We start from the raw sequence: 24,848 nt of genomic DNA, 5'->3' as shown, positions 1-24,848 counted from the left end.
CTAAGCAAGACAGGTGAGTTTTGCCACATTTTATGACCTTTCTTGCATAGTTATTAAATGAATCGCTGCAGTTGTTCAGTTAGTAAAACTGTTATTAAGTGAATCTGGCTTTCTCACTGTCTTTGCAAAAAGTGATCACATGACTGTGGGACACTGCAGCCGTCACAAATAAATGCCAGTTGTCCAGGGTCCAAATTTTGATTACATGACCATTTTGATCACATGAGATGCTGCAATGGTCATAAAGCGCAAAAAACAATCATAATCACTTTTCTTCAGTGCCATTGAAATTTTAAATGATCAGTAAATGAATGGTTGAAAGTTGAGGACCACCTGTATAAACATTTTTCATAAAATATTTAGATTTGCATACACATTACATATGGCATGTGCACAAAGGTGTGTTTTGTTGGATGAGTCACAAGCTTGTAGACTGACTATGGGAGGAGAGAAAGTAGTAAGTACACACTTAGCTCTATTTTGAAAAAGAATAGATAGTTTGGATTGTTTTTCCTTACAAATGAATGTCCAAAGTGAAGAAAATTCAGAAATGTAGTCTGGAATCAAAGTACGCATGCAAATAAAAATTTTACGTACACTGTTTTAGAGAAAATCTGGCCATGACAAGTCAATACTGTAAATTCCAATTTATTATATGGACTGCTGAAGCTGACACAACTATAAACTGTATCTCAGGGCAAATTCTTCTTTGTTTTTTAAAGTTAGTAGCTTCCTGGTATAATCAAAGAGGACAGGAAGTCGAAATAAAACATAGATAATCTTAGTGGGACAAAACAGTTCTTTCAATCTGTTTGTCACCCTCACTCATGCATGAGTAAATGCATACAAAATTATTTTAATGACCAATTTACTAAAACTAATAATATATTTTAAATAGTTAAATTTGCATGTTAATACAGGTCAAAAACTCCTATCAACATACGTTTCACTGGGCATTATATTGTACAATTAAATTAAAATTTTAAACACTACCAGGTCTATACATATTCACATTTTAAATATTTGACTTTTTTCAAAATTTAGAGTTTTTCAAACCATTTTTCTAAATTGTAAATATAGAAAACAAGATTTTTTTCAGCAACTCAAATCTTTAAAACTCAAATATTTTTAACAATATAAACTCAGACTCAGTTCTTTTGTACATAATTTAAGTATGTAAGTCCTTGCAAAACAACCCTTCTTACTAAAGTTGAATAAAGGGGAGGGAGTATCATTGGTCTGTTGTTATATTGGACTTCGTCGCTGAGAATCTGATATGAAATCATGTTGCAGGGATCCAACTTGAACCATTAAGCTGTTATTTAGATATCCCCAGTCATAGGATTCAGGAGAGAAGCTAGAAGATAAAAACAATGGACTTTGTGAAAAAAAAGTGAAAGTTTAGCAGTGTTTCAAGTTATGCAATTTTATAAAGCTCTTCAGATGCATTTTACTGCTCATATTCTGACTACGTAGACCTGTTTGCTTTAGTCCTGTTCCTGGAATAAATTCTAAGTGCATCTGACTAGACATTTGCTTGGCCTAAATTTTATACATAGCTGTTAATCCAGGACACGAAAAATTTCACTTTAAGAATTTTCAATTATGTACAGTTTTTATTTATACAAAAGGCATTTTTATTAACAAAGAAGGAATAGTACCAAAGGTATTTTGCTTATTGATGATGTATGTTTGCAACATTCAGTAAGAGCCTGTAGTACAGTGGACTAAAACACTGTTATTAACATCTGCTGCTTGCACTTATTGCAAGTTCAAATCTCACCAGGCTAAAGGTTGACTCAGCCTTCCATCCTTTCAAAGGTAGGTGAAATGAGGACCCAGATTGTGGGGGCAATAAACTGACTTTGTATAAATATACAAAAGTGTGAAGGCTATTACTTAACGCATTGTAAGCCGCCCTGAGTCTCCGGAGAAGGGCGGCATATAAATTAAAGCAAAAAAAAAAAAATCATAACCTGTAAGGTTGAAGACTTTTCAGTTCTTTGTGTAGATTGGTTCATTGGTGAAGTAATTCATTTTCTTCTTCTAAATTGTATGATTTATTGATGGAAAGTGTAAACCCTTCCCCCCAAGATTTTTCTGTGGCATACACATACAAGGTTAAAGTTATATAAACCTAAGGAAAGTATACTGTGCTGCATATAATATGTTATGGTAATTGACTGTAAGATATGCATGATTATTGTAAACAAAATATCAGTCTGTGTCACAAGTCTGTTTACTTGGTGTAATTGATTAGTCCACTCGTAATGGGATTTTTTAAACAATGTGGTTATCCGTTTCACCAGTTGTTCTAGTCAAAACACTACCTGCCTACTTTTTTTTTTTTGCATTTTTCTAGGACCCTGAAGCTCTTTGTAAAGTTATGCCATTCTTTTGCAAGATCTATACACATATGTTTGTCCTACCTGCCATATATGCCATGTGGTGATATGCTCCATGCCAAATCATCATCACTGTCATATCTGCGAGGATTGTCAAAGAAATAAGTTCTTGGGTTAAAAGCATGGGTTGGTACTATTCCTGGATTTGTCTGGAGAAAAAAGAAAAGTTATTTATAATTGAAGCTATTTGTTGTTGTAGAAATTTGTACTTTGATTTCTTTTAAAAAAGAAAAATGTAAATACTTAGAATCATATATTAGAAGGGGACATTTAGATCATCAAGTTCAACCCCAATCAGTACAAAAATCCAAACTGAAGCATCCTTGACAGATGGTTATTGTTTTCCCATGAATTATCCATAGTTTGGAAGTCCATGATCCCTCTGGGTTACTGGTTCTACTGTTGCTCTTATGGTTATCCCCTAATATTCAGTTGAATTCTGCCTTTCTGTAACTTAAACCCATTCGTTTATCCTGCATTCTGGAATAAGAAAGTACAGGCCTTGATTTTCTAATCTGACTTTTTTTTAGATGTTGGAATAAAACGATCATATCACCATTTAGGTTTTTTCAATGCTAAACATACCAACTCCCTCAACCTCTCTTCCTAGAACTTCATTTCTAATCATTTGTATATCCTGATTACCTTATCTACACCTGGTTGTAATTTTTTCTGTATCTTTTTAAAAGTTTGTACCTAGACTTGATACCGAAATTTGAAGTCAGGTCTTGCCAAAGAAGAATACAGTAAAACATTAATTCCCGTGACTTGGGGGTTACACTTCTGTCAATGCAGAAATATAAGTCTGAAATTACATTTTCCTTTTTTTGTAGGAATCTCATACAGCTGCTGTGCAATCAATTATTTTTCCAAGAACTTTTTCACAAGTAGTGTTTTATAGCCTGTGCATATAATGATTGTTTCATAAGTGATGATCTTTCTACTTGCCTTCTGTTATATTTTACTGTTACTTTCAGCCTGCAAGCTATCAAACTAATGTTGAATGATAATCTGGTCTTCCGGTATATTAGCTACCCTCTATAATACCCTTCGGATATTATCAGAAGATTTAATATGCATACCATCTGCTTCAAACAAGCAATTATTTAAAAAAAACTAAGAGGACCCAGGACTGGTTTTTGTGGCATTCCTTTTGATAACTGTCAGCAGTATGATAAATCCTTGAGTTTACTCTGAATATAATTTTCACACTAGGCCACTTATTGTCATGCCATACACCACATATACCAAACAGCCTTACTAATCAGCATGACATGTGGGACTTTATCAAATATTTTGCTAATGTTAAGATAGGCTAACAATCTTACAGAAGTTATATAGTCAACAGCAAGATCAGATTGTTCTGGCAAGACTCTTGACAAATCTGTGTTTATTTCTGATAACTATCACATTGTTCTAAGATAGTAACAGATAATCCCTTTAACATTTGCTCTAGAGTTCTCCTAGTATCAACGTCAGACTGACTAGTCTATAGTTTGAATTTTTTTTTTTTTCAAGGCAAAAGGAGGATAAGGAACTCTTGCTATTCTGAGAGTAATTTTTAAGATCCAGCAGGATTTTTAAAGCTATCTCTAAACAGCTACAAGTAACAAAATGTTTTAGGGGTCCTGTACATTATGCTTTACATATAAATGATCAATTATTCTTCCCGTAGTAGAAAATATTTTATGTTTGGAAGGAACCTTTCCAATTTTTTTCTTAGTAATTCAATTGCTTTGACTGTTCAACTCCTCAAATAAAATTTTCTACCAGTCAGTTTGAGGAATGGTCTGATTTACATTGAATTTCAAAATAATCACTTCCTCTTTTTCACGGATATATTTTTTCTTCATTTCATTTGTCATTAGATCTATCAATCACTTGCTGTTAGACTTCTGATGTTACAAATTGAATATATAACTTCAAATAAAAATCCACATCCGTGATTAGTTCATGCATAATATCAATAAAATCCTTTATCTGTCCCATATACAAAATTATATATAACAGTGTATCTTTTCAGTGACATTCTGGTATGTTGGTTAGTTTAAGATTATCTTATTTTGTTTTTAGATAAAACTTTGATTCAATGTATATTTAGCTTTCTTTAGAATGTGTTACTAATGGTGAGGTTTATGTTATTTGCAGATGAAACTTTGACAGATTTATGGGGATAGCAAAACAGAATAATGAAAAAAAACCCTCAGTGAAAATTGTTTCCGTTGCAAAGTTACATTGATAGAAATCAAACATTAGCCTACATCATCTATTAATTTAAAGATTTTTTTCCTTTCCCATATAAACATTTGTTTATGCAGATAAGTATTCTTTTAAACTATTACACCTTCTGGTAGCTTACTGCCAGAATATGTAATATTGCTAATTTAAGAAAACTGGAGAAGAATTTTCTGTTGACAGTTGGTTTTCTGGTAGTAAAACACAGCATGTTGAGATTGCATAGATATCTCCATATATTTATACAGTATGTACATCCCTAATGTTTTGTTTCTGACAAATCGTACAAACAATATTGTGCAACAGAGATTGTACAAATAATATAAGTTAGATAGTTTCTAGAGCTCAAGTTCCCTAAGTAATCAAGGAAAATTAACAAAAATTAGGAGCGAGGTTGAACTGAAGAAAAATACAAGGGAGAAATGTCAAAGAAGCTATGAATTACTACATCCTCAATTATGAGAAGTGAAAGAAACATTTTTGTATAGCTGCTAATTATAAAGAGTTTGCCTTGAGAATTGCTGATTATTAATTGCTGCTGAGTAAACAGAAACAGATGAATGGAATGGAAAACTAATGAATATAAATTCAATGAATACAGAGGCTGATGAATATGAATGAGCGAGCAAATGGAAAATGGGAATTTTACAGAAGAGCTATAAAAGAATTTTAGCTGCAATTTTTTTTACAGTCCTTCTAACTGAAGCTGAAAATGGACAGAGTTTAGTTACCTCACAGTTTACCAGCAATGCTTCTGATATGTTTGTATCCTTGGCAGAAAATAAAGCATGCATGTGCAACTTTACTACAATGCTAGGGAAAAAAAGAGGTAGAGGATTAGAGCAGTGAGTGGCTGTATTCCAACTCAGAAAAGATAAAAACTTTTCTTAGATTAAGCAAAAGTGGCAGCAAGAAATGACATGGGGGTGGGGGTGATATGCCAAAAGCAAAGGAGTGAAGGGGACCTTACTCTGTAGAAAACACTGATGAACCAGAAGCAAGATGTTCTGTGCTGATAGAATTTAAGAAGAGCTTTAAGACCATCAAGAATGCTGTTACAGTGGGAGACCATGATGAACAATATATGAGAGATAGGAGCACTTCAGAGCAGAACAAATGGAATTGATACCTGCAAATGGATAAAGAGAATTGTAATTGTTTGTGATTAGCTATGACAAAGAACCAAAGGTAATGGGCACTAGATGAATAGGATGCCTTTTAAAATGTATTATTTTAGAGTCATAGAATCAAAGGATTGGAAGGGATCTTGGAAGACTTCTAGTCAAATTCCCAAATCTTCCAGAAGCACAGATTAGGAATGTAATGGTGCACTGCCAAAATTCATCATACAGGAACAAATGACGCTGCTATGAGTGGCTTCAACTTCTTTTTTTCCCTTGTTACAATAAATCTTGATATAATGTATTATTTCAATATAATGATTTTTCTATAATATACTTAAATATTATTGACATTCTATTCTTTAGATAACAATATAGAAAATAGAGAAGAAAAGAAGGTATTCAATCCAATATTAATTACAGTTTAGGATATCTGCATTACAATTTTATATAAAGTTGAATATAACATTTTAAAAAATCAGTGACTTGCATCAACACTATCTTAAAAGGTTTTGATCTTAAATTAATTATTTAATATTAAAGTCTTATTGCAAATGGAGCAAATTGAACAAGAACTAAAATACCAATACAGGTAGTCCTTGACTTATAACAGTTCATTTAGTGACTGTTCAAAGTTACAACAGCATTGAAAAAAGTGATTTATGACCATTGCAGCACCCCCATAGTCACATGATCAAAATTCAGATGCTTGGCAACTGACCCATATATATGACGATTGCAATGTCATGTGGTCATGTGATCATCTTTTGTGATCTGACAAGCAAAGTCAATGGAGAAGCCAGATTCACTTATCAACCATCTTACTAACTTAATAACTGCAGTGATTCACTTAACAACTGTGGCAAGAAGGTCATAAAATAGGGCAAAACTCACTTAATAACTATCTCATTTAGCAAAAGAAATTTTGGGCTGAATTGTCATAAGTCAAGGATTACTTGTAATTAGAAAAAGAGAAAAAAGAAAAAAAATTAACCAAAAGCTGAATGAAAGTTTGAAAATTATATACACACAAAGTGCAATCAGAGACAAATCACCAAGAAAGATATAATATGTGTTGCCTAGATTTTAAAGTTGGCATTGGAAAAGTTCAAACTGATGTTAGAGATAAATACTAACACACACACACACAAGCTTGTTCAGATATGTTCATAATAAGAGAAGAAGAAATAATATATTAGCTTATTGAAGGTGGCAAACAGTAACAAAAAAGAAAATGAATAATTATTCAATTCCCATTTTGAGTCACTTTTCTCTGAGAAGAGCATGTAAGCTTCCCTAGGCAATTGTATGAAAGAATAGGCTTCTAGCTTGAGTTTGATAGAAAATTGGCAGGTAGGAAATACTTATTTCACAGGGTGGGAGTGATGCAATAAATAAATCTCTAAGAATTTATTGACTCGCAGACTACTATTTATTAAGGTGTTATGACCACAATGATATTTTAAAAGCAAATTAAAAAATGCTGACTTAGGTTTTGCAACAGTTAATTTATTCTTAGAAAAGTCATTTCCTTTATAATAAGTAAATATTAAGACATAGGTATAACTTACTAGGTCTTTTGTAGGATTTCGAACACGGAAGAAAAACACCACCAAGGAAGTGGGGAGAAGTTCCCACACAAACAAGATTATTCCAAATACTATATAGCCAGCATCACCCAACTGGCATTTCAGATCTGCCTGTTGCAAAATTAAAGGGGAAACGGTTTAATATAGTCAAGTATTAAATGTTTGTAAGCAGATAGTGAGATGAAACCTTATCTGACAAGCAATTTTATAAGATTTGTGCAGCTTCCAAATCTAGATATTTTCCAAATTTTCTCGGCCTAAATAAACTACAGTAAAATGCATCTATCTGAACTATTAATACTTATTGTTGAGCACATTCTTCTTGTCAGAACATATCAATTAGTGGATTCTTACTGAATTGTATCAATACTACAATCTGTATTAGAGATATGTACCCAAGCAGAAGGATACATTCTGAAAACAGCTTCAAAGTGTTCAACTGTAGCCTGAATCAATCATGGATACATTGATTTAATCCAGAATCAATCAGATTGACTAACACATAGGTAATCTACATATGAATCACTTGAAAGCATGCCACATTTAAATGCATTTTAAAATAAATAACAGGATTAACTCTTCTTGTTACACAATCCCCTTTCTTCTAATCTGTTAATCCAGATTAGGAAATGTTCCCATTGGTTTATCTGATATATTGTAAAATTTTCATCACAAAGCTAAACTGAATGAAATTTAAAATTCTCCTTGGCTAAAGTATTGTTGGCATACAATACCCCATTAAAATTACAATAAGGCTAACATTCAATTCCGCCCATTACGATTTTCTCAAAGTAAATCATTATTTTTTTTGCAAAGGGCAAAGTGACTTATGGCTTCCCTGGTTTTAACATACTCCAGACTATGACTAATAGGGATGTGGTGGCTCAGTGGCTAAGATGCTGAGCTTGTCGATTGAAAGGTTGGCAGTTCAGCGGTTCGAATCCCTAGTGTTGCGTAACGGGGAGAGCTCCCATTACTTGTCCCAGCTTCTGCCAACCTAGCAGTTCGAAAGCACGTAAAAAATGCAAGTAGAAAAATAGGGACCACCTTTGGTGGGAAGGTAACAGCGTTCTGTGCACCTTTGGCGTTTAGTCATGCCGGCCACATGACAGCGCTGGCTCTTTGGCTTTGAAACAGAGATGAGCACCGCTCCCTAGAGTTGGGAACAACTAGCACATATGTGCGAGAGGAACTTTACCTTTACCTTTTAGACTATGACTGTTCAGTCACATATAAACATTTCCTTCAATTCTCCACTGAAGGTTCCATTCTCATTTTTATGAAAATGATGCCAAGTAGTCTTGTAATTTTTTTTTCTTGACATATGTAATTAAAAGATCTTGAGTTGGTAACTGCAATGATGTGGGAGCGGGGAGGAAGGATGCTTACTTTTACACCCTTAAGTATTGGTATCTAAACAAACATTGTATTGTCAGAAGAAATTGCTACATAGTACTTGCCTGATCAGATACATTGTACCAATCATAATCAAAAGAGTTCATTGCCTTATTTTGAGAAAATGATAAAATAACCAGGTTGTAACAGGCTCTTGAGGTATACAGTAGTATAACAGTTGCTCCTATTGTTGTTAACTGGCATACTGATGATCCCTAGAGAAGATATTAAAACACAGATATTAAAACACACTTGTCTACTGATCACTAAAATGTTCAAGGTTCTAGTTTGAGAGAAAATTTGTAGTCAAATCTCAAGTCATTTTGGACCATCCTAAGCATTGTGCTGGAATCTAAAAAGTGCTGATACCTTACAATATATTTCCTTGGAAAAGAGAAAGCCATGTTTTTTTGGTGGGGCAGGGTAGAAGGAAAAAAACAATAAAAGATTGTCTATTTAATGTTCCACAATGGGAAAAAATATATCACATCATAGTGGAAAAAGAAGTTACGTAATTCAGAAAAAATTTTATGGTCTGAAAATAATTCAGTCTGCATTTTCTAAAGCAGGAGAATAGATATGATATTAACCTGCTAGTCAGGAATTATACAAGTTATTATGCATATCTGTTGGACACCTGGAAAATGTTCAGCATCTTTTTTAAATGTAATTTATAAAATACAACAGATGCAATCTTACAAATCATTACACTGTCCAACAAGGTAATCATAACAGTTGCAAAATCGTGTTCATAAAACAGTTGCAGTAGAACTACCAATAGGGCATAAATTAGAGCATTTCTAATAACAGAATACTACAATATAAAGGATAGGGAGATAACTTAAAGGAATTTATTTATTTTTTTGCTTTAATTTATATGCCGCCCTTCTCCGGAGACTCAGGGCGGCTTACAATGCGTTAAGCAATAGCCTTCATACTTTTGTATATTTATACAAAGTCAGCTTATTGCCCCCACAATCTGGGTCCTCATTTTACCTACCTTTGAAAGGATGGAAGGCTGAGTCAACCTTGAGCCTGGTGAGATTTGAACTTGCAGTAATTGCAAGCAGCAGATGTTAATAACAGTGCTTTAGTCCACTGTACTACAGGCTCCTTTGATTAAATTTCCTTAATCAAAGACAATTAGCTCCTATATCATCCCTGGAGAGGGAGGGGAAAAAACCCCTATAAAATAAAAGGAACCAAGGTTTCTTTGAAAAAAAGACACTTTTTTCTCTATCTTTATAAAACCATTTGGAAAGAATAAAATCTCAAAGAATAAACAATAGCACTCTTAGTGTTAAAAGAGAAAGAGCCTGACTTCACTCCAAGTAAGAATATAAGCAGTCTGCTTAATCAGTTTTAAAGCCTCTTTTGTCCACTTATTCCTTCATTAAATTTTCAGTGATGGAAATGAGAAAGATAATACAGTCTTTGGTTACAGCTGCTGAGAAGGGACAGATGGAAGTTCATTATTGTTCCAAGTCTTAGACTGTGGTCCTCCAGTCATCTGACTGGATAGAGGATATTGAAAATGCCAGATCATGGCATCTGAAATACCAGTATATGCTGCCCACTGACAAAATTGCTGAAAAGTTGAGACATATGCAGATCTCATAAAATCTCTCTACATTCTAGATTTGGGGCATTCGGAATGTTTAAAACATTTTTAACATGAAAAATGTTCTATCTTTTGCTTCCTTAATGTAATGAAAAATCAAATGATAATGCCACCAACTTTAAAAGATTGCTGACTTCTGAGCTAGGTCTTTGGAATGATTTAGTACGATTCTTTTTATTTTGGCAGCTTTGATTACATTGCATTGATTTACTATGATAGACAAATTGGTGATTTTTTAAAAAGCAAATACTATACAAATTGGTATGGAAGATGCAGTTTGTCAATATTGGACAAAGTGAAGTTTATAATTCAAAGAATAAATTTCCTGATTACTATTCATGTTTATATGTTGTTTCAGAACAATCTAAGCAGAACATATTCTCAAGAAAGTATCCACAGGAAAACAGTTGCTCTTTCAGATAATTTTTTTTTCAATACAGGTAGTCCTCGATTTACAACAGTTCATTTAGTGACCATTCAGTTACAATGGCACTGATAAAGTGACTTATGACCATTTTTCACATTTCGGACCTTTGCAGCATTTCAATGATCATGTGATCAAAATTCAAATGCTTGACAATTGGTTCATACATAAAACCATTACTGTGTCCCAAGGTCATGTGATCACTTTTTGTGACCCGACAAGCAAAGCTAGATTCGCTTTACAACCATGTTACTAGCTTAACAGCTACAATGATTCACTTAACTGTGGTAAGAAAGTTCATAAAATGGGACAAAACTCACTTAACAAATGTCTCACATAACAAGAGCAATTTTGGGCTCAGTTGTGGTTGTAAGTCGAGGACTACCTGTACATGTTGTGTGTTGAATATGCTTAAGTTTGCTTGCGAAGAATTTGAGATAACACAGTGTTGTCCTGGATATTCCTATGTCAATCTGGTTTTGGAGAAAACCATTATGAAAATGCTGTTAGATACCCAACTGAAAAAAAAATTCTGATATTTTACAATAAGCTGAAATTTAGAAGGTCATAATATCCCATTATTTAACAACAACTAAGTTTGCTTTTTCCTTAGATCTAGATAATAGAACAAGACTATTGGCAATGAAGCCCTTCTTTTGTTAAAGTTTAAAAGAGGGTTTATTTTTACTCAGGACATTTAGAGGTTTTCAGAGTTGTTTAAATGGAATGTAATAATTTTAGCTGATTAGGTAAAACCTGTAATTGATTGATTTCAGATTGATATGTGCATCTGTGTGTCATCAAGTTGGTCGGGATCCCTGGCAAATACATAGACAAGTCCATTCAGGTTTTTTTTACAATGTTTTCAGAGGTGGTTTGCTACTGCCTTTAAACTGATTACAAACATAAATTTTATAACTTTATAAAGAAATAGAATAAACTATCAATTGGATTCACCCCCACTAATTTGATTAGACACTGAAGAAAAATCCTGCTATTCTTGAACAAGATATCATTCACTTATTTGCATTGGAATGATTTCCCCATACTAAACAAAAACACATACACAACACAAAAAAACTAAGATGTACTTTACCTTGGATTCCAAGTAAATATTTGCTAAGGTCATTTTGGAAATCTTGTAGAGACAAATGGAGAGTGAGATGGCACAGAGTACAAACAGAGTGTCATTTATAGCAACCCTGACCAATACAATTATCCTCCTTTCTGAATTTTCTAATTTCACAAGCACAGCACATGTTAAATTCACCAGCAGGAAAAGTAGACTGACCACGAAAGACACCAAGTAGAGGGGCAACCTAAGCAAGGAGAGGGAAAATAGTATTAATTTTTGCAATTATTATTTTTAGCAAATATTAATACAATACTAAATCAGTCTTCCCCAAATTGGTGTCTTCCAGGTCTGTTGGGATTCCAGGCTGCTTGAAAAAGGTTTTGCTCAGTTTTTCCCAGAAATGCATAATATGCCCTCTATTATAAAATAATATATAACCCAAATTTCCCATCACTGAATTTTCAGGAATACATTGGACTGTATCTTGTCATTTCTAAAGTGACTAATCACAGTAGCTTGCACAAACCAAGTCACTGTATCTGAATTTTAACTAAATTTTCTCAGAAAATTAGTAGAAATTAAATATAATTGTAATTTTTAAAAGTAATTAAGCTTTCTTAGTCATGGTGCCTATCAAGGAGCAGCCTCTCCCCCCTCCCCCGCCCCCAGATCTGGAAGGCCCAAACCCACTTAATCTTCCTGAAGGCTATGAATACCTGACTCTTCCTGCAGGTAGTTGACTAGGATGGTAATGAGCCCAATATAAGTGTAAGTTTCTTATGGTGCCCAGCTATTGTATTTCATCTATTTTTAACTTGGTTTGTATTTGTGTTTTGAGGTCTTATTATGTATTTTAGGGTATCTGTTGTTAGCTGCCCAGGGTTATGCATATACAGTATGGGCAGCTTTGTAAATTCTCTAAATAAATTAATAAAAGTAATTATTTCTCAGAAATACATGGGCATGTTTTGTATTCCTAGAAATAAAATAAAACATGTCCCAATAGTATGCAACTGCTTTTTTTTCCTTCATTCATGGTGGAAATATGTTTTTACCTGTATTTAAGTAATTCTGGTGAGTATTTAGATTTAGCTTTGAAAATCACCTGTAAGAAAACGAGACTGTGTTATTAAACATTCAATGCATAGTAGGGCTGGCACTGTCTTGTACTGTGAGTTCATTATATTTCAAATGGATGACTTGGCCACATACGTAGCAAAACCATTGCGCAGCTCCTGCACTCTTGCTTTCAGATTTGCAAATGGACAATTTTCTATGTGGCAGTAAAATTTTATTCATCAGTGTATTTACAGGAAATATGTATCTTATCCTAGACAAAAAAAAAAACCCTGCAGAAGCTAAAGTAGTTTTGTATACAATCAGAGAAACCAAGCAAAAAGAATAACTATGATCATCCATTCAAGGGCAGGTTCTTTTGAAAGGAAACAATTCTGTAGTAGTGCTTCTGTTCTACTCCAGAGTTCCTCAACCTTTCCAGTTTTGCAGACTGGTGTGGGGGAGGGGGGAGAGAGGATGGTTCTGGACAAGTGATGGGCAAGCACATGGGTGCACATGCTCACCAAGTGCTCGCACAAGGGGGAATGCACATGTGCAAGCGCTCACCTGCCACTTTGGGCGGCCCACTTTTCAATACCTCACAGCCTGGTAGGGGGCTGGGCCCAGGGGTTGGGGACTCCTGTTCTACCTTATCTATTAGTTTTGTGGTGATCTGATTGTTTATGCTCCAAGATTAAAATAGGAAACTCTGTCTCAGATTGAGTTCATGTTGTAGGAACTGCCTGGATTCAGCCATTTAATTTCTTGCTATTTTTGGCACTTATCTTCCTCTGGAGTGCTTTTCAACTTTCCAGTCCAGCCCACCACCCTGGGATTGCTTGATGATCTCTCAGACCAGGTGCTGTCCCACGTTAAGATCAGAGAAATGGCCAATGGGGCAAATGAGGCTCATGCAGGTCAGAAAAACACCAATGCTTGCTTTCATGATTGTCATCGACCCTTCCCGACTACTGCCTAGGACTTCGCTATCTTTAGCTTTTTGCTTGTAGATTGCTTTATTATTATTATTATTAGAGGAGATTCTGTTAGTCACAGGCAGATGGGTACTCTCTTGTTCATTTCTTTTTAAATAAAGGAAATATTTCACCTTTCCTTAAAAATAACCCCTCAAAGGCATCATAATCTTTTTTCAGAGTTGCATTATATAACATAGAAAAAGTAGGAGCAGGGCATATTCAAATAGGCCACATATACAACTTTGGCACTACAAGAGTAATGATGTAATTTTATTTATTTCCCATGTTCAATTTATTCTCAGAAATTGCAGTTTCCCTTCCATGTATCTTTGTAGCACAAGCTTCCTCAAACTGGTCTCACTTCAGGTTTGTAGCTTTCAGCTACTAGAAATCTCATCAATGATTGAGGAAGTTTTAGAGTTGAAGTCTACATATCTTGAAACTACTTAGATCTGTCATGAATTTCAGAAGCAAACAGTCAATCTATTACTCATAATTATTAATCATGCTTAATAAGAACGTTCAGAGTGATATAGAAAACACTTTTTCTCAAAATCCTTGAATGCTAAATCTGGAGCTGACATCCCCCCCAGTTAGTAAAAGAACTAAATAATTCTCCCCCCCCCCCAGATGAGATCTGCACCTTCATTCTGGGTTTGAAGCCCTGACACTTCCACATGGCCAGGAACTCCAAAGGGGAGGGGAGGCACATGGATTTGTCAGACCCTACCTCCTTCCCATACCCACCTTGCTCCTTTCCTTTTCATCTGGTTAACTGAATTTTAACTTTAAATGTATGATTCTTATTTTTAATGTTTTACATGATATTTTAATTGTATGACTAAAACCACCTAGAGTGGCCTCAATGAGATGGGCAGCATAGAAGTATAATAATAAATACATAAAAATAAAATATTTCCAAGTTCACAACTTACTAAGAATCAAACAAAGAGAAGTCACAAATGTTCAGTTCTTTTTTAATATTATATGATGGGTCACATAATCTTTACAATCTTGGGCCAATCTTTACAATCAGTTGGCTTGGCTTGGAGTGTTCTGATCCGCCTTTATTGCATGTGTGTTCTTCTCAACCCATCTCCGTTATACTATTTTCCTGAATATCCCCTTCCCTTCCCCAGCTGTTTTTAGGATGGTTCTTTGGGGAAATTATAGCTTCTATAGCTATCATGCACAATTGATTGTTGAACACTTCTGAATCCTGGCAACATTTTCAGAAACAATCTGAAGATGAGCCATGATTATCTTCACTTCTTGATGGGTGGCTGAGAATAAGAAGGAAAAATCTCATCCCTCTCCTGCTACAAGCTTTGTAGCAACAGAAATCCCCACCCTCTCACTCCACATCTTGGGAGCTGATACTGCTGAGATGTAGAGAAAGAAAACTGAAATGACAGTAATTGGCGCTACAGTTACAATACTATAAGCAGTAAAACATCTGTAACCCTTCAAATAACTTATCTTCCTTCATTCACAACACACAAATTTCATAATGGAGTAGTATTATTCCTTGCCATATGCCAAAGAAACAGCAATTCCTTTTCCTTTAAATACCACCATCAAACATGTATCTCACAAACCTAAGCAACTTAATTTACCAGAAACTTCAGCCTTATGGATGTGTTAGCAACTCATCTTACATCTCTCCTCAAAACCACTTGAAAACTGAAGAAATATTCACCAAGCAGAGGCATTTCTAGATATGGATGAGTGGAAATTCATGCTAGCCTATCAATCCTATTGGTGATCTGATTTTCCAGAAGATTTCTTCAGTATGAATTTAGCCTAAGACTGAGTCATAGGAAAAGTCAGTTTGAGATGGGATGTATAGTCATGTAGATTTTGGCCTAGCTATGTCTATGATTCTTTGTCCAGGGGTAGAGCCTAGCAACGGTAGGAAGGCTGAGCCATAAATAGTATTATTGGATTTGATAAACATCCCTCACAATCATGGAAAAAACATTTATTTCAAGTGAAAGATCCTTTAAAAGGGACTAGCATATTCTGCATCTTTCTCTAAATATATTTTGTTCCATTGCCTCCTAATCTTTTCCAAATGTATCATATGTTCCAATTCAGTAATCATACTGTCCAATATTTTTATTGTCCTCTAAATCTCCATTTGTTTCTACTAATCTAAAAATGGAGATTAAACTATAATTAGTATCTCCCAACTTTGCACAGGAAACTCTTCAAAAGTGATATGCTTAAGGATGATGAGAGTTGTAGTCCAGTACAACTAGGGATAATGCCATGGAGGGCACTTCTTTACAGGCAGTCCTTGACTTACAACCACAATTGAGCCCAACATTTCTGTTCTTAAGTGAGACATTTGTTAAGTGAGCTTTGCCCCATTTTATGACTTTTCTTGCTATAGTTGTTAAGTGAATCACTGTAGTTTTAAGTTAGTAATACGGTTCTTTAGTGAATCTGGCTTCCCCACTGACATTGCTTGTTAGAAGGTTGCAAAAGGGGATCACATGACCCCAGGACACTGCAATGGTCATAAGTATGAATCATTTGCCAAGCATCTGAATTTTGATCACATGACCCACGGTGATACCACAATGGTCATAAGTTTGAATCAGTTGCCAAGCATCTGAATTTTGATCACATGACCACGGTAATACCACAATGGTCATAAGTTTATAACTTTTTTCACTGCTAGTGTATCTTTGAACAGTCACTAAACAGGCTGCTGTAAGTTGAGGACTACTTGTACGTTATGATCCAATTTCTATATGCTGTAGTCAAGCAAGACCTGATGTATAACACAACCAATTATTATTATTTTTGGCTGCACATATCATGTTCAAATCAGACTTAACTGAACAGTTTTATCTGGATGCTTTAAAGAAAAGGATAAAAACACAGAATAACATTCATGTACAAACATATACGGAACGAAGGGCTTTGATAAAACAGTATTCATTTAAAGGTCAAAACATTCTCAGATTAATCTTGATTGATGCAGTTTTCCTGGCAATAATCCAGAAGTAAGTTGCCATTGCTTTTTTCCAGGATGTTTTTTCAATCTCTCAACCTAGCCTACAGCCCTGATATTCCCTGTTGATCTCCTATCCAAGGACAGATAGTCCTTGATTTAGGAGGGTATTTGAACCTGGAATTATGGTCATAAATTATTGCAGTCATAAGTCTGCATGTGGCCGGATGTGATTTTTCAATATTTTTGTGGTGGTCATTAAGTGAATGCAGTGCTGGTTAAACAAATCCATTTTCTCCAATGGGGGTGGGGGGGTTGCCCAGAAACTAGAAGTAAACACCAGAAATCAGCAAAAACATCACAAATCCTTGTCACATGATCACAGGACACTGCAAACAGCCATAAAAGTGAGTTGTTTGCCAAGCATCAAAATTTAACCATATGATTTGCATAGATGACAGAGAGAGTGTTCTCACCCTTCATTTTCTATTAGACTGTATACAAAAGACAAAAAAGGATAATAGAACAGAGACAATACAATGCATGCTACAAAATGTGCAATACGTTGGATAACAGAAATCCTGATATAGGTGGAAAAACATGTAAACTAAATTCTAGTCCTAAAGTAGAACGGATATGGGTATGAATACAGAAGTGAACTGAGCCAGTGTTTTGAAACAGGTTTATGCTTCCTCGGTATTTTGTTGGCGAGGGACTTTATTGAATTTATTTAAAATACAATGCTTCCAAGTAGATCTACATTATATGTAATACACACAGGATTTTTTAATATATTGTCCACTTCTTCAGTCAGTCAGTTTTGTCTGTTTGCCTGAAATGGTATAGAATCCCCTGCTTGAGCTAGGACTAGAAAACCTCCAAGGCCCCTTCCTTCTATTATTCTGTTAATCTGTTATTATGAGAAAAGAGCAAGATTCAAAAAGGATACAATTCAGTCTTCCACTACTTTTTTCCTACAACTTCTTCCTCCTAAGCTTTGCCCATCATGGCTCAAAATCTAAAAATAAACCCAACTAAGATAAACAGTCATAGAGGCAGAGATTGCAAGAAAGAGTTGAAAGGCAAGAACATAGTAAAGCCTTTCTTCATTCCTTCCTTCCTTACCACACTTCCATTACCATTGTCTCAATAGATTGTAGCACTTCACCAATCTTGTCTAGACATGGGGGCTAAGCAGGTCAGCCCTAGTTAGTATTGGAAGGGAAGACTATCACGGCAGCCCAGAAACTGTAGGCTAGAATGGGAAGTTGAAAAGTGCTGTGAAAGAATGAGATGGCAAACCATTTCCAATATCATTGCCAAGAAAAGTACCGTACATAGATGTGTCCATAAAGTCACAGGAGTCAATCGAGAATGACTAATATTCCGTTTTAAACTTGTATAATAATTATGGGATTTGAAATCCAACACATCAGGAGCACCACATTGGAAAAGTCTATAGATAGTCCATAGTACTATAGATTGAAAGAAAGACTCGGCCTCTTTTTCTGCCAATTAACTATTTGTTAATTATTCATCTTTCTTAGCATAATTTCAGTGACTCTTTTAAAGTATTTCTTCTGTCATATTAACGAACAGTGTGTATAGAGAGAATTCTTAGCAGTTTTGCAAGTATTTCCTAAGTTTTATTAACACTTAGTAACTTGTTCACACCAAGCAGGCTGGATTTAAGGCACACTGAGGCACAACCTGTCTTTCCATTTGGATAAAGATTGCCTCTGGACTGAGTGTGTGTTCCTCGCCTGCCTTTTACACTTGCCCATGCATGTCTGATGTGACAATGTAGGTGTAAATAGTTAAAGGGGTACTCTGTGGCAACAGGCAGACTTACAAGCCAAACTTGTCACCTGATGTTTATCTGAATCTCTTGACTATAGTTAAGTGGAATGAAATCTTAAACATGTTTACCTTGAATCACAATTTTAAATGTGCTTCTCTGAATCAATTCCCATTATATTCAGTGGGAATTATTTAGAGTGAAATAAACATGCAAGAACAGCAGTTTGACATAGTACTATAGATTTTGGCAATTGTTCTACCTTAAATACTTGTTACTTATTCACTAAACAGTAGCCAAACTATTTGTTAATGCAATGTGTGAACCTGACTATATTCTTTCAATTTAGCCTCTAAGAAATAAAATATGCCAAAACTTAAATGGTTTCTATGTAATACTTTTGCAAGTCCTTGTTTACTATTTCAATACAATAGTATTAAAATAGTAGTAAAACTTTATCTCATTTGCATGTAATGAAAGACTGATATATTTGTGAATATTAAATCATTTTTAATGAGTGGTTCTGGTCCAAGTTCACAATCACAATAAAAGTTATAAATCATTATAATATGAAGCACTGAAGCTAAACTTCAATCAACCTTCTATTAAGCTGAAAAAACACTGAAGTCAATGAGACCCCTCCCTACTTCCTATTTTAAAATAATGTTCTGCTTAACTTCTTTAAAATTTCATTAAATCTTTTTTTCTTCTCGTTTCTAAAAAAAAAAAATCTCAGTAAAGCCTGTTTATTACTAAAGACTAAATTTAACATCAATATTCCTTAACATTTATTTGATGTATTTCAAACATTAAAAGTGTATAATATGCATTTCTTTCAGAAATGTTTCCAATTATTCACAGACCACTGCAAAACAGGGTTGCTGCCTCTCTGAGCATGTTGTTAACTGAAGGATCCTTAAGAATAGTTTGAGACTTCCTATCTCCCTGATCCCATTTAAAAATTTTGCACCCGTGTCCAAGAAAAGATTTGCTTTGCATGTAAAATCATTGAAAAGATTTGCTTTGCATGTGAAATCATCACTACTCACTTAACAACAAGAAAATAAAATTAAAGAGATCCATTTGTGAACCATGTAATTTTTGGTGAGGAGAAAGAGGAAGGAGTTATTCCCAAGTGGATAAAACAAAGCTTGATGGAAATCTTGCTTGAAAGTAAATGGCCAAAAATCTTGGATTTATTTTATTTTTCCTCTCCCTCCTAAGAGCAACTGAGATCCAGATTTCCTGCTGCATTATGCTGTATTGTGAAACCTTGTAAAATCAGCTGGTCTGTCCAATTGGCTGAGTAAGAAGTTTTTTTGTTATTGCTACTGTCTCTGTCTACAAATTAGGGCTCCTCCTCCAAATGTCCACTTTTACGGGCCGGTATTACCCTCATAGCTTCGATAAACGGGGGTTCTAACTAACATACGAACCCGCCTGACATTGTCTAAAGTAAGATATTCGCACAACATCGCGGCTGTGCGATCTGTTGCCGTAGCACCACGCCAGTCCGGCCACCCGAGCGCGGGAACGGCCGTCCGTCCGTCCCTCCCTTACCTGGGTGAAGTAAAGGTTCATAAGCGTCAGGGTGAAAAACTGGAGGCACACCGGGAAACAATAGAGGAGCCAAAAGGCGAAGGGGCTGAGGGAATTGGCGGCGACAAAGTCCTTGAAATAAAAGGAGAAAAGCACCGTCCGAAGAGAAGCCCAGAGCAGGCACAGAAATAAAAAGACCGTCTGATAGCTAAACCGCTTGTGCCGGTAGTGCAGGACCAGCCAGAGCTGGATGTAAATGAACAGGAAGAGGAGCGAATAAAAGACGGTGTAGGCGACGGTGAGACCCAGCTTCACGTACGGGGGCACAGCCGGGCTCAGAGTAGGCAGGAAGCTGCCGTTCCTCAGCGCGTCCCATTCCAGGGCCTCCATCGGCGCCCGGGATTCGGGCTGGCGGAGCTCGGGCTTAACTTTGCCGACAGTGGCTCCTGTTGTTGTTGCTCCTGCCGCCGCCGCCGCCGCCGCCGCCTTTCATCTTCGTCAGGAGAGGAACCGAGCGAACGAAAACAAGCCGCACTTCCTCTTTGGCAGCGCACTGGTGGCTGGAAGCACATGATCTCGGGACGGAGGGATTCATTGGCGCGTCCTCCGTCAGCAGTTGGCCGGGAGCAGCGCGGGGAGAGAGAGCCGCTGTTTGGGGACGCCCCCTTCGCTGGCTCTCGGACAGGGAAGGGTGTCCCGTCCCCCTCCCGCTCTCCGTCTTCGGCCGCTCCCCGGTTTTCAGCACAGCTTTGTTCTTCAGCAAGGGGCCTGCTGAGCGAGAGCTTTCAGCCCATTCCAACGCAGTCCAAGATGCCAGGCCGCCTTTTAATTTGGCGGTCTCCTTAAGCATCTCATTACATTTCCCCAAATCCCCAAAACTTTAACCTTAGGCTGTCTACTCTAGACCTCACCTCATTCCTAAGAGGTCTGTAAGGGGCGGGCCTGTCCTAATGTTTTCTTTTATTCGTATCCTTTACATGTATTTATAATTATGTTTACACTTGTATCTGTCATAAAATGCGTGCTTGACGAAATAAATAAAATAAAATAAAAATCCTCCTCCTCAGTTGTGGGTCTCTCTCTCTCTCTCTCTCTCTCTCTCTCTCTCTCTCTCTCTCTCTCTCTCTCTCTCTCTCTCTCCTGGGGATGCTAATTGTTCTGAAGGGGGAAATGGATGACTCGTCTTGTTCGTGTTGAATTTCCACCTGAGGCAAGGCAGAGCCTCGATCGAATAACTTTGCAGAATCCCCGTTACTATACTTGGGAGCCCCAGTTTGTTGAAGAAAATAACGTTTTTCAAGTAAAAATATTACATTGGGCATTATAGTTGCACCTATTCCTTGATTGTGATGTATTTTTAGTTGCTAAATTTGCACTTCCTGTCAATTTGTCTTTACTAATTGCGTTAATGAATTTGTCTCTAACAGATTGAGTGTTGGATGTTGGTTGGAGAAACCTGGAAGGCAAAACAATTTTCTATCTTCAATATCCTGTATTAAGCCGAATCAGATCCTTAAGGAGGAATCTGTTCTTTGTCAGAACTGCCAGAGACATAGGTGTAGGGATTTCAGTCCTGTTATGACAAACCTGGAGGTTTTGTTGTATTTGTCAACTGGATTTGGGAGAAATATAGAATAAAAGTTTATATTTCAGATCTTAGGGATCCTTCTGAGAACAAAAGTGGTTGTCCTATAACCCCATCAAACTGAGGATGAAATTACACTCCCTTAAATTTCATGCCTTGGGTGGAGAAGTGCTGCAGTAGGAGGGATACTGTTTTAAAGATATCAAAACAATTGTAGATCAGAGATTTTTCCCAGCAAAGACTGGAAAGAAACACCTAAAACTAGAGCCAGGTTATCAGAGATAAAGATGAGTGTATTACCTTTAAATAGATTAGCAACTCCTCCTTTTATATTATCTACCTTTAGTGATAGAATTTTGTTTCAGTATAGGAGATCTCCCAAAGGAATCTAGTTTTTATAAATATGTTTTCTTATAAACAAGAAATGAGAAAGGAAAAATAAACCCATTATTTTTTTTAGAAGACTAAGAACCAATGGGAGAAATTTTAGTGGCAGTGGACTGATAAGCGTATTTGGGGAAATCCAAAAGTAAGTTTCAAATTGTCCTCCTCACTTAGTTTCTGAATAGATAAAAGATAAGATAGGGGTAGGAATGCAATTGTCAGAAAATCCTGGGGAAAAATTTGTCTGTTGGGATTCAAATTACTTTTAATCTGATTTATTGCAGAATACTAGGTATGTTATAAGGGGCATAAAAACAAACAAAGCTTTACTATTGTATATAAAGCAACAAAATGTCCCAATAAATATAAGTCAGAATAACAAAATAGCAACCCAATGAAGCATGCCTTCAGTTTACAGTGCTTGGACAAATAAGGAAATTCTCACTGTTTGTTTTTTTTATTGATTCATATGGCCACCCATCTAATGAGTGTACAATAAAACTATAAAACAGTAATATGTTTGTAAAAACAATTATTTTCCATAAAATTTTAAAAATCATGGTTAAAGGCTAAGGGAGAGCAGCAGATGTCAACAGTATTGGAGCAACCTCAATACCTGACTGGCCCATGGTTTCTCCAGGCGTGATGGCATGACCAGATTTTGAGGGACTTCAAAAAATCAGTAGGAATGGAAACAGTCTCACTTCATGCAGGATGATGTTCTATAACAGGCGTGTCAAACTGGCAGCTTGTGGGCCAGATGTGTCACACGCAAGCCACGGCCACCCCAGCTCCGTGAAGGGAAAAAACATCATGAAACATCATGTGAAGGCAACGTGACATCATGAGTTTGACATCCATGTTCTATAAAGTGGGCATTATGGCAGCAAAGGCATGCCTTCTGGGTCCCACTGGCTCCCTGTGGTAGAATGTAGTCAGGATTCTGCTCTTTGAGCAGGAGTTGCAAATCCTGGAGAACCCCCCACACATTATGCACTGGGTTTGTTTGAGCACCAAAGATGGTAAAGACCCAGATCTGGAAGGCCCTAAAACCCAAGGTGAGTAAATAATTCAATGGCTAATATACTAGAGTGGATCAGGAAGACCCAGATTTAAGTCTTCTATTCAACCAGAAGGTCATAGGATGAGCTTGGAACAACCTCTTTGATCAATCTTTTTCCTTGGGTTGTTCTGTGGATAAAATGAGATAGGAATGTGGGATGTATGTTTATAAAAGAAAAATGGGATAAAAATAAAAGTTCCACTATAATATGTGACTCGCTATGTCCAACAGTATATATGCAATAAATAGTCCATCTTTAGAATCACTTCAGCAAAATGCCACTGCTGGTGACATCAAAAGACAGTGAGATATCAAAATACAAACCAGTGGTGAAATGTAAAATTTGTTACTAACGGTTCTGTGGGCGTGGCTTGGTGGGGGGTAATGTGACTGGATGGGCATGGCCAACCTTTTTTAAAAAAACTTTTAAAAGCATTTTTTTCTACAACCTCTTCGGCCGAAGAAATTGTAGAAAAGATGCTTTTAAAAGTAAAAAAAACAGCCTATGATGATCAGCTGGGCATGGGGGGGCAGAGGGATTTTTGCTACCGGTTCTCCGAATCACCTGCCACCATTGCTACCGGATCGGACGATCCGGTCCAAACCGGGAGCATTTCACCCCTGATACAAACCACTTCACAAACACATAGGAGAACAAACCAATCAGGACAAGATTCAGAAATCCATCTGCTTTTGAAAGACAAAGGTCATTATTTTGAAGACAGCAAAGTCCACATTCTGGACAGAGAGAACCACTGGCTTGAAAGAGAATCAAAGAGGCCATCTACATTAAGAATGAACATTCGTCTTCAACAGGGATATAACACCACCCATATCCTGTTTACAACACAGTCCTTTCAGCAGTTCCAAGAAGGTTCCACATCCATTTGCACTATTCAGGTGACCTTGAAGGCACAGATAAACCTCCAAAGAGCCTCAAGGACTGTCAGAAGAGTGCTAACAACCAGATGACTGCAAGGAATTTAAATCCTTCCATCCTCCACTATTCAGTCAGAACTGAAGAAGCTTCTTGGATGAGAAGTGAAACAACTTCAAGGAAAAACAAAGTCCAGTTGCCTTTTGAAAAAGTACCTTTAGGACAACCATGGATGAGTGAAAATCTCCATAGGCAAAATACAAGCCACCTATTAGGTCCCTTAGCTTGCTGTTAAAAACCAAGGCAGATAAGAGTAAAAGGATAAAAAAGAAAGACTAAAATATGCCATTGAACATCTGAGCTCCTATAAACAAGATACCTATACTTTACACTCAAACAACTAAAACTAGACCAGATAATGTAGTGTGGACCTTCACAGAGATTGCAGAATAGCAGTGATTTCACCCTTAAAATATTTTGGAAGATTGTCGCAACAGACCTCAGAGGGCTTCAGCTTTTTCAATTACAGCCCAATTGTAAAATCCTGGGTGTATTTTATTCTTACATAACGTATTGATTCCAAAGTCTAAGATATCTCATTTTCCTTTTGTTACTTAAGCTAAGCCACCATTTGTTTAATAGTAGTTTGTTAATTTAACTACAACTGGCTAGGGTCACACAATACTGTATGCTGTTATATGTTCATATACCAGAAGTACAAATCACATGTCGCATTAGTGAA

At 36.2% G+C, this 24,848-nt stretch overlaps 1 protein-coding gene across 1 annotated transcript; it reads right to left on the bottom strand.

The window, feature by feature from the left end:
- Positions 1-632: 632 nt before the first annotated feature.
- On the bottom strand, positions 633-21,321 carry GPR137B (G protein-coupled receptor 137B). The gene is made up of 7 exons (XM_060692367.2): positions 20,219-21,321; positions 12,921-12,970; positions 11,887-12,109; positions 8,807-8,960; positions 7,333-7,457; positions 2,430-2,554; positions 633-1,357 (listed from the first exon to the last, which is right to left on the bottom strand). Exons 1-7 carry the CDS (start codon positions 20,585-20,587, stop codon positions 1,246-1,248), a joined length of 1,158 nt encoding a protein of 385 aa, XP_060548350.1. The 5' UTR covers positions 20,588-21,321; the 3' UTR covers positions 633-1,245.
- Positions 21,322-24,848: the final 3,527 nt, after the last annotated feature.

This window comes from Pantherophis guttatus, chromosome 1 (assembly GCF_059756535.1).
Source record: "Pantherophis guttatus breed Tessera chromosome 1, ASM5975653v1, whole genome shotgun sequence".
NCBI classification, from domain to species: domain Eukaryota; kingdom Metazoa; phylum Chordata; class Lepidosauria; order Squamata; family Colubridae; genus Pantherophis; species Pantherophis guttatus.
Note: the sequence above shows the minus strand (reverse complement) of the source record. Positions and strands in the feature narration are given on the sequence as shown.

What these genes read in the sequence shown, in the direction of transcription:
- GPR137B (XM_060692367.2), bottom strand. Translation starts at nt 20,587, where the DNA reads ATGGAGGCCCTGGAATGGGACGCGCTGAGGAACGGCAGCTTCCTGCCT. An exon ending in TGAACCTTTACTTCACCCAG is followed by an intron (nt 12,971 to 20,218) that starts GTAAGGGAGGGA and finishes GTTTTCTTACAG; the next exon opens with GTGATTTTCAAAGCTAAATC. An exon ending in CCAGAATTACTTAAATACAG is followed by an intron (nt 12,110 to 12,920) that starts GTAAAAACATAT and finishes CTCCTTGCTTAG; the next exon opens with GTTGCCCCTCTACTTGGTGT.